The 10,672-nt window shown below is 55.2% G+C and overlaps 1 protein-coding gene across 1 annotated transcript; it reads right to left on the minus strand.

Annotated features, from left to right (window-relative positions):
- Positions 1 to 7,288: 7,288 nt before the first annotated feature.
- On the minus strand, positions 7,289 to 8,743 carry LOC120662474. Its single transcript, XM_039941614.1, has 2 exons — positions 7,670 to 8,743; positions 7,289 to 7,447 (listed from the first exon to the last, which is right to left on the minus strand). The coding sequence occupies exons 1-2, from the start codon at positions 8,741 to 8,743 to the stop codon at positions 7,289 to 7,291; spliced, it is 1,233 nt and encodes a 410-aa protein (XP_039797548.1).
- Between the last annotated feature and the right edge of the window lie 1,929 nt (positions 8,744 to 10,672).

A 10,672-nucleotide genomic window follows, 5' to 3' on the forward strand; every position in this document is an offset into this window, starting at 1 on the left:
GGGTCACAGAGACACGCTGGGTCATAAGTGGCGCCCAGCCCCCAATCAGGGTCGCTGGCGGAGTCATGGAGACGCACCGAGTAGTCACGGCGTCCGGGCCCTGAGGCCCTGGCTAGGTCACGGAGACACGCTGGATCATCAGTGGCACCCAGCCCCTGAGCAGGGTCACTAGCAGAGTCACGGAGACGCACCGAGTAGTCACGGCGTCCGGGCCCTGAGGCCCTGGCTGGGTCACGGAGACACGCCGGATTGTCAGTGGCACCCAGCCCCCGAGCAGGGTCGCTGGCGGAGTCACGGAGACGCGCCGAGTAGTCACGGCGTCCGGGCCCTAAGGCCCTGGTCGTGTCACGGAGACACGCCGGGTCGTCAGTGGCGCCCAGCCCCCGAGCAAGGTCACTGGCGGAGTCACGAAGACGCGCCGGGTAGTCACGGCGTCCGGGCCCTGAGGCCCTGGCTGGGTCACGGAGACACGTCGGGTTGTTTCAGGAATATTCGAAGCATATTCGCATTACGGTAAAAATCCAACTGTTACCTCTCCGCGCGGATCTGACGCGCCTGACAGAGGAGCGGGGCTATCAGGGGCAATGGTAAAAAGAAAGTTACTATTTATCCCGCTCCGTCCGCCATAAGATTTCTGGCCCGATCTAATCCGGCCATTGATTTCGGATCTGCCTGTTGTGTAGCCTCCGATATTTAAACAGGGGAAGCTGCGCGGCATGGCCATCCTGTTCCCGAGCGCTCCAGAGCATTCCGCCACCTTGCCGACTCAGCTAGTTTCCAGAGCTCTCGGCTTTGCCGTTCCTCGCGATTTCCATCCCTTTCTTGAGCTTCGCCGCCATTGCCATGGCCGCCACACCTGCTACTTCATCATCTTCGACCTCGGGGAGCGCTGGAGATGCTCTGCCGCCTTCATCGTCATGGCAAAAGTGTACGCTCCAGGAGAGCGACATCCAAGACATGGTGGAACGCAGCATCCTCCCGGAGAAGCAGATCTCCGGGTGGCGGTGTTGCTACGGGGAGGAATTCCCGTCGGAGGACACGGACCAGACAGTCGTGTTCAAGTTCTTCTATGAGAAGGGCTTCGCGCTGCCCATGGGGGCCTTCTTCCGCGGGCTTCTTCACTTCTACAGGCTCAAGGTAACACATCTCTAGCCTAACTCGATCGCCCAAATCGCCATCTTCATTCACCTCTGCGAGGGGTACTTGGGGATCGCTCCCCACTTCAACTTGTGGCAGGCTCTGTATTGTCTCAAGGGGCACCCGTCCAACATTCGCCGGAACGTTGTGGGCGGGGCCACCTTCTCGCTACGCCAAGGGAGCGTCTACCCCGACTTCGAGCTCTGCAACACCAACAAGGGATGGGCGCGGGAATGGTTCATGGTGTCGAACCCGGCGCCCTGCCTCCCGGCACGCACCGGCCGCTCGCCGGAATGCAAGGTGTGCTGGGAGGAGCCGCCAACCACCGAGGAGATAGCGCAGGTGGAGCACCTCCTCAAGCAGATCGCCGACTTGTCGGCGCAAGGTCTAATAGGGGCCGCGGTGGCCCTCTCCTTTTGCAAGCGGCTCACGCAGCTAATCCAGGAGAGGGTCTACCCAGCCTTCGAGTACTTGGGTCGTCAGGACCCAACCCGGGGACAGGAGTGCAAGGTACCCCGGGAAGAGATCCGGGACAAGGGCTGCCCAAAAACCCTTTGCCTGAAGCGGCCAATCGACGCTGTAAGTCTTCTTGAACCTTCCGAGTTGTTTTGTTTATTTCCGAGTTGTTTCGTTCGTTTTAGCTCTATTTTTTCCGACTGCACCCGTTGGGTTGTGACACAACTCGGATTTTTTGCAGGCCAAGGTCTTGGAGTACTGGTCCCACGCTCCTCTGCCTGAGGGGGACCCTGGCAAGGATGCCGCTGCCCCCGCCGAGCTGCGCCAGCTGGCGGAGGAAGAAGTGGAGTTCTCCTCCGACTCCTCCGTGGGGAGCAAGTCGGAGGTGGAGATCACCGGAGCCTCGGGACCGCCATTATCGACCACCCTGAGGACGAAGACACGCCGCGCCATGAAGAAGATCCCGCTGTCAAAGGCGGGATTGACGGCAGCATAGAGGTCGCTGAGGAGCTCGACCCCCAAGGGGACGAGCAACATCCGGGGAGCGTCGGTGCCCCCAGCTGCTGCTGCAGTGAGGTCGGCATCGGTCGGCCCCCAGGCCGAGAAGGAGGTGGCCCAGGGACTGGGCCAGCTGCGTGGGGAAGTGACGCCCCCACGACCCAGTTCTGGGGCTCAGCCGGCCGCACCGCTGAAGCTCAAATTAACGCTACACCGGAGCGGCGTGTAAGTTTCTGGATCTGAGTAGTGATTCTTGCTTGATTTTTCTTCCTTGGAGCTGTGTTGAGTGCCTTTTTCGTTGATGTAGGAGGGCGTCGCTCAGCGGCACTAAGAGGAAAGTGGAGGGGTCGTCCACTGAGGGCGGCTCCAGTGAAGAGCCGCGCCTGCCGCGATGAGGAGAAGAAGAAGGAGGAGGCCAGCAACAGGGTCTCCCCTCCTCTCCAAGACGTGGAGATGCAGGACCCACCCCATGATGAAGGGGCGGTGCACGTGGTGGTTGAGGCCCGCGAGGTCCCGGCCATTGAGGTGGCGAGGACCAAGGAGGTCCCAGCCGTCGAGGCGGAGAGGACCCAAGCCGAGCCCTCCGAGGGAGCTAGGACCCCGCCGGCGAAGGAGGAGGCCGAGGAGGACGAAGGCGAGGAGGGACACGACAGTGTCTCCGGCAATCTCGTGACGTGCACCAAGCTTGCCCAAGGTTTGGTCGAGGTAAGTCTCCTGCCTCGCTCTTAGTGAAGCCAACTTGTTCTTTGTAGGTGTCGTCTTGTAATGCCGAGTTGTCCTCCAGGCTCTAGTCGAGCTGTCGGAGCAGGCCGCCCAGGAACTGGCTGAGGGAAGCACCGCCATCGCCCGAGTGGCGGGGCTCGAGGCCAGGGTGGCCGAGCTGGAGGCGCAGGGCTGCTGGTTGGAGGCCGAGACGGTGAAAGCCGAGGAGGCTCTACGCAATGAGAAGCACGGTAAGGAGTCAGGCCAATGTCTGCCGAGTCCTTTTTTCACTGTTTTCCTCTGGCTTGCGTTTTGTTTTAGAGCTAGAGGCCTGCACCAAGGCCAACAAGGAGCTGCAGAAACTCCGAGAGGTGGCTGAGGCCCAAGAGGCCGCCACCGAGGAGAAGCTTCACCTGGAGCAGCAGGCTCGATGAGGTACGATTCGAAAATCATACGGCTATTTGTTGTCTATCATTTCTGCGGCTTGGGCTGACCCAGCCGGGTGCTTTTCTGCAGAAGCGAAGGATCAGGCGGCGCAGGGCCGAGCAACACTAGATCGCCTGAGGAGGCTGCTAGAGGCTCTACTTGGGGCGTTCGAGCCCGAGGGCGTGGCGGCGGCCGAGGGCCTGTCTGAGAGGCTGGAGGTGTCCTGTGGCAGACTAGAGGCCTTCGTCAAGGGAGCTGCCAGGGATGCCGTGCAGCACACACTGGGGCTGGTGAAGTCCCATCTCCTGGAGGCGGATCTGGATCCGGTCGGAGACGGCGTCCCTGAAGAATGCTCCGTGGCAGATTGGGAGGCCAACCACACCGCTGTCCTAGAGATCGCCGAGCGCATCGTGGCCGAGCTGTAGGCTGCCGGCCTCCAGGAGTTTTTGTTGTTTATTTTGCTGCAAGAAGAGTTGGTCAGGATGTATCGACTTAGAAACAATATTTATGTAAACAATGTTTATTTTTATTTGCTTTTAAGTTATGCCCACGGTCCGAGTTCTTTTCTGAATTTGCTAAGTAAGTGGAGAGCGGACTCTGAGCCATTAATAGCGCTTGAGACCTGATCATCAATGTGCGCGATGAATTAGGGTGACATAGAGTGGCTCCAGAGCGTACTCGGCTCTGTTCATTAAGAGCGGGCCGGGTTGTTCTTGTCCGACTGGTCGGACTCCGAATGGGGGTTGGCTGGGTGGCCGAGACACAGCCCCCGAGCGTGTTGGTAACGACTTGGTAAAGAACGAGAGCAAGTAGAATGTGATGTATAAAGTGCAACGAACTTTATTAAATGAGTAGATGGATACATAGCTTTCCATTTTCTGTGCTTCTATGGATAGAAGCGGCGTAGATGCTCGATATTCCATGGGTTGTCCACGTCTGTACCGTCTTGCCTTTGTAGGTGGTAGATTCCAGGAACCACTATCCCACTGACGACAAAGGGCCCTTCCCAGGGGGAGGACAGCTTATGAATGCCGGTAGTCGACTGGATTCGTCGTAAAATCAGGTCGCCAACGTTGAAGTCTCACTCATGAATGTTGTGATCATGATAGCGCCGGAGCTGCTGCTCATATCTTGCGTGTTGTATGGAGGCCGTCAGGCGGTGCTCCTCTGCCGAGTCGATGTCATTGCATCAAGTCGATTCGGCTTCGTTTTCGTCGTAGTTCTGGATGCGCGGAGCACCAAAAGCTATGTCCGATGACAAGACTACTTCAGAATCATACACCATGAAGAATGGAAAATAGCCGGTGGCCCGGCTTCTCTGTGTGCGGAACCCCCAGACTACTCTGGGTAGTTCTTGGAGCCACTTTGCACCATATTTTTTAATCGGATCGAAAATCCTGGCCTTCAGTCCTTGGAGGATCAAGCCGTTGGCCCTCTCGACTTGGCCATTGCACCTGGGATGCGCTACAGAGGTGTAGTAGACCACCATGCAGCTTTCTTGGCAGTAGTCCCAGAACTCGGAGCCTGTGAACGAGGTACCCAGATCGGTAATGATCCGATTAGGCACTCCGAAACAGTGTGATATCTCCTCGATGAACTCGACTGCCTTGGCTGCTGTAGTGGTTGTCACTGGCTTGACTTCGATCCATTTTGTGAACTTGTCGATCGCCACGAATAGGTGGCTGTATCCACCGACGGCCATCTTTAAGGGTCCCACCGAGTCGAGTCCCCAACAAGCGAATGGCCAGGAATGCGGTATAGTCCTTAAGGCCTAAGCCGGGACATGCTACTGCTTGGAGAAGAACTGGCACCTGGGACATCGCCTGACGATGTTTCGGGCATCGGCCAGGGCTGTGGGCCAGTAGAAGCCTGATCGAAAGGCCTTCCCCACGAGGGTAGAGGCGCTCGCGTGGTTGCCGCAGACACCCGAGTGGATATCGCTAAGGAGTCAGACTCCTTCATCCTGTGTGATGCATTTGCACAGGGTTCTTGAGGATGCCGAGTGCCTGAACAACTCGGTTCCCATAACGACATAGTTGCTGGATCATTGTGCAAGCTTCTCGTGCTCCTTTCCCTTTGGGTAGCTTTTGTTGTTCTTGATGAAGTCGATGATGGGGTAGCGCCAGTCGGTGTCAAGAGACAGAACCTGCTGCCCTATGGCCGGGACCAAGTCGGGCTGTGTGGGAGGTTCCTCTTCCATCTTGACTGTGAGGCTGTTGAGTGCTTGAACGAATACGCTAGGTGGTACAATGGACCGCTTGGATCCGAGCTTGGACAGAACATCCACCGCCACATTGTCATCCCTGGGGATATGGTGGAACTCCAGACCATAGAACTTAGCTTCGAGCTTCCTGATCTCCCGGCAGTAGGCATCCATTTTCTCCTTGGTGCATCCCAATCTTTGTTGACTTGCTGTATAACGACTTTGGAGTCACCATAAGCCAAAAGACGCTTGATGCCAAGTGTGACAGTGATCCGGAGACCATGGATGAGAGCTTCGTACTCGGCAGCATTGTTGGTAGCCTTGAAAAGTAACTGGAGGACGTACTTGAGTTGTTCACCTTTGGGGGAGATGAAGAGGGCTCTAGCATCGGCTCCATCACGGTTGAGGGCGTCATCAAAGTACATGATCCAGTGCTCGGATCTGGTGTCGGGTGGAAGATCTTGGATCTCGATCCATTCAGCGATGAAGTTGGCCAATGCCTGAGATTTGATTGTGGATCGTGATGTAAACTCAATCGTGAAGGCACCGAGTTCTACTGACCATTTGACGACTCAGCCATTGGCGTCCCTGTTGTGTAGGATGTCGCCGAGTGGATAGAAGGAGGCCACCTTGATCTTGTGTGCCTGGAAGTAGTGCCGAAGCTTCCTTGACGTGATGTGAATGGCGTACAACAGCTTCTGCACTTGGGGGTAGCGTGCCTTGGACTTGCCGAGTACTTCGCTGATGAAGTAAACCGGTCGCTGCACCTTGTAGACGTGACCCGGCTCGTCTCGTTCGACGACCTGGACGGTACTTACCACGTTGGTGGTGGCGGCGATGTACAGGAGGAGGACTTCCCCGTCTTCTGGTGCTGTTAGGATAGGTGGTGAGGTGAGAAAGTCCTTGAGCTCCTAGAATGCTTTGGAAGCATCGTCATTCCACTCGAACTTGTCGGACTTCTATAGAAGTTTGAAGAAGGGTAGGCCTCTATCGCCGAGTCGGCTTATGAACCTACTCAAGGTGGCCATACACCCTGTGAGCTTCATCAGGTCCTTTTTGCTCCTGGGAGGCTTCATGAACCTGATGGCGTTGACCTTGGTGGGATTAGCTTCGATGCCCCGGCTACTGACTATTAAGCCGAGTAGTTTTCTGGACAGGACACCGAACGCACACTTGGTCAGGTTGAGCTTCCATTTGAATTTTCTGAGATTTTCAAATGTCTCGGAGAGATCCTCAATGAACTGATCATTACATTTTGTCTTGACGACGACATCGTTGACATAGGTCTCGGCGTTGCGCCCGATCTGCCCCTGGAGGCATCTCTGATTTGGCCTTCTGGTATGTGGCGCCGGCATTCTTGAGGCCGAACGTCATGGTGTTGTAGCAGTAGGCCCCGAAAGCAGTGATGAAGGACGTCTTCTCCTGATCTGACTCCTTAAGGGATATCTGGTGGTACCCTGAGTAACAGTCAAGAAAAGAGAGGAGAACGCACCTGGCCGTCGAGTCGACGACCTGGTCGATGCGTGGTAGGGGAAAGGGGTCTTTAGGATAGTGTTTGTTGAGATTGGTATAGTCAACACACATTCTCCATTCTCCATTTTTCTTTTTTACAAGGACTGGGTTTGCTAGCCAATCTGGGTGTGTGACTTCTCTGATAAAACCAGCGGCAAGGAGCCTGGTTACTTCCACCCTAATAGCCTCCTTTCGATCCTGCGCGAAGCGGCGGAGCCGTTGCTTGACGGGTCTCGCCTTCGAGTCAAGGTCTAAGGAGTGCTCAGGCTCCTCCCTTGGGACTCCCGGCATGTCAGATGGATTCCATGCGAAGATGTCCCAATTCTCCTAGAGGAAGGAGGTGAGCGCGCCTTCCTATGCCGGGTCGAGGCTGGCCCTGATCACAACGGTCTTGTGCGGCTCATCGTCCCGGAGGACGATGGCCTTGGTCGCCACGGCTGGTGCGAGCTGCGACTCGGAAGTCAACTCCTTGTCGGGGATTTGCTGCTGGTCCGCCGGGAGGTTCTTTGCTGCCTGGGCAACAAAACCCAAGTTCCTAGATCATTCTAGGGTGTCAGAGAGCTCGATGTTCTTAGCCTCGCATGCGTAGGAGCTCTGCAGATCTCCATAGACCGAGAGGACCCCCTTTGGAGCTGGCATCTTCAGGAGAAGATACGTGTGATTGGGGATCGCCATGAACTTGGCGAGGGAGGGTCTTCCCAGGATGGCGTGGTAGGAGGTCTCGAACTCGGCGACCTCGAAGTTGATGTACTTGGTGCGGTAGTTGTCGCGGGTGCCGAAGGTGACCGGTAGAGTGGCCCGGCCAACCAGAGTCAACCCGGCTCCAGGGATGATGCCGTAGAAGGCCTGGTCAGATGGCACCAGGGTGGTCATGTCGTAGCCCATGCTCTCCAATGTGCTGGCGAAGATGATGTCGAGGGCGCTGCCGCCGTCAATGAGTACTTTGGCCAGGCGGACCTGGCTAACTACCGGGCTGACCACGAGGGGGTAAGCACCCGGCCTGGGTAGGTGGACCCAGTGGTCGCGACGGTCGAAGGTGATCTGCGTCTCTGACCACCGCAGGGGTTCAACCGGGTGTTTGAACACCAGGTTGACTTCACGATCATCCAGCTTGAGCTTGCACCGGCATGATGGCTTGCTGGGGCCGCCGAATATGAAGTTGACGGCCCTGTCTTCTTCCTGGAAGTTCCCTGGGGAATCTTCCCTCTGCTCGTCGTCGTCTCGCTTGGGTGAGTTGCGCTTCCGTGGGTGTGCCCGGGTGGTTCTGGAACCACTTGGCCTGTCGCGGTCGTTGTGGCAGGGTCGCTTGGCGTCGTCGTCCTTGGTGACGCCATTGGAGAGTGCTCGACACTCCCGGGCGGTGTGGTTCGCGTCCTTGTGCCAAGGACACTTGCCATCTAGGAGCCGATCCAGGTCCGATTGGTTGAGGGTGGAGCGGAACTGGGACCTCCTGGCGACGGTGTTCTTGGGGCCACGCTTGCGGTTCCGGTTCTTGGACGACTCGGCATGGTCGTGTTTCTTCCCGTGGCGAGATGGACGGTCATCGCGTCGTCGTTCCGGGCGGTTGTCCCGCTGGGAGGGACGCTCAGAGGAGTTGTTCTTGGTCTTGTGCCGGCAATGAGCTCGCTCGGCGTCTTCCATGTCCGCGTGCTTGTTGATGACCGCCATCATGTCGCCAACGGTCTTGGGGTTGCTCTCGAACATCTTCCTCCATAGTTCGATGCTATGGAGGCCTTGGTGGAAGTGGTGGATAACATCCCTGTCATTAACCTCTGTAATGGTATTACAGTTAGCGAAGTACCTCTTCATGTAGTCGTGGAGAGACTCGTCGAGTTGTTGGATGATGCTGGCCAGATCCCATCTGGTTTTGGGACTCGGGCAGGATGCCTGGTAGTACTGGACGAAGGCACTGCAAAGATCTTGCCAGCTGTTGATGGAGCCGGCGGGAAGTGCTTCAAGCTAGTTGAGGGCGTGGCGGCCCATCATGACTGGGAAGTAGGCAACCATGATATCGTTGTCGCCGCACGCAGCTCGGACGGCGATGGAGTAGGTGCACAGCCACATCTTGGGGTCCAACTCGCCGTCATACTTCTCGATCCCGGTTGGCTTGAAGGTGGCGGTGTGGCAGAACCACCTGAATTATCCCGGCTCAAGTGTGCAGGCCATCACCATAAAGGCAACACCGGCTCAAACGCACTTCAAACGGAACAATCCTTGGTCTGTCGGGTAACGTCCCGATACAACCACCGGTTCTCGGATCGAACAAGCATACCCCGCACGAAGGCGAGTCCAGAGATATTACAACCACAAGTTTTACATTACAGGCATAAAAGTTATTACAAACCAGTTCTAAAGCATTATTACAAGATCAACCTTAGTAAACAGTTATACAAGCCATAACTTAAGTTCAGAGTTTAGACAGCGGAAGATAAAATACGACGGCTACAACACGTCGCAAAAGGATACCAGGCTAGCCCAAGCATGGTATCACTCGCCATAGTCATTGCCAGTCGAAGACGTGTCCCACTCTACGGACCAGCCAGGAGGCAACGAGCAAGGGTAGGTCAAGCTAGCGATTTGCTCCTCAAAACTCATACCTGAAAAGGTTTTCAACAGCAAGACTGAGTATTCTAATACTCAGCAAGACTTAACCGTCAACGGGTCTAAGTAGCCCACTATAGCTAGACTATGCAGGGTTTGTGAGGCTCTGGTTTTCCTTTTTGCTGAAAAGCAATAAAGAGTAGGTCCTTACTTTCAAGTTTTAGCTTTCAAGATTCTAGTTGATTTAACCATTCTATGTAAGCAACTACTATCCAAACATGGTAGAAAACTAAGCAAACAACAAGATTGATAAATAATATTGTTGCTCTTATTACTCTGTGTGGCAAAGGGATCAAGCAGTCTCATATCATCGTGAGAGGCGGACGATTCTGAATCGAAATTCAACCTTGCAAGGATAAACCTAGCACACACGTCTGGAACACCGTCGGGTCGTTCCCAAACAACCGTTGACCTTTCTTTCCGGCTTGTGGATAGGAACACTCTCCCCGACTACAGGGCTCCAAGGTCCACCCTTCTACGAGGTCCACCCTTGTCCCTTGAAGTCGCTGTGTTGCGCAACATAAAAATAAAACCTATCCCTAAGAGAGAGTGTCAGGTATATCCACTCCCCAGTCCAATCGGCTACTAGGCTTGCCGCGTACCATATTTACGGCATGTGGCTAGTACTTTCAAAAACTTAACCACCGCTACCACACACCGCGACCTTAGCAAGTTCATCAATACAGACGGGGTCTCACCAAAGGTCATGATATCGAACACGACCCCGTCCGTCGTCCTTATATTGATAACAGAAAGTAAACAAGTAATTCCTATAAAGCTCGCGAGTGACAGGCAATCACTCGACTTTTACCGGTCCTATAAGCTTAGCAAGTAGTCGAACTCAAGTCTAGTTTTCAGTACATAGGTTCCTAGGATCATGCATCTAGGGTTTCAATTCAAATCCTAAGAACTGTAAATGCACAAGCAAGTAATAACAGTAAATGATATTAATTTGAAGTATAGGTTATGTCCGGGGCTTGCCTTCTCGGTAGTCGCTAGCTAACACAGCCTGGGGTTCTTCCGAACTTTGGTTCGGGGCTTCAGTTAGTTCAGCTGCGTTCACCTGGACTTCTGGATCACCTCCGTCAAACTCCGGGATCAACTCGTACGTCCCGTCCGTCAACGTAGTCGTATCTA

Source organism: Panicum virgatum, chromosome 2N (assembly GCF_016808335.1).
Source record: "Panicum virgatum strain AP13 chromosome 2N, P.virgatum_v5, whole genome shotgun sequence".
Lineage (NCBI taxonomy): Eukaryota > Viridiplantae > Streptophyta > Magnoliopsida > Poales > Poaceae > Panicum > Panicum virgatum.

Bases quoted from the DNA above. Each gene is read 5' to 3' on its own strand.
- LOC120662474 (XM_039941614.1), bottom strand. From the start codon at position 8,743: ATGAAGAGGTACTTCGCTAACTGTAATACCATTACAGAGGTTAATGAC. The intron at 7,448-7,669 runs GTCGCCGAGTTC...TTTGTTGCCCAG, and splicing joins CCAAGTACATCAACTTCGAG to GCAGCAAAGAACCTCCCGGC.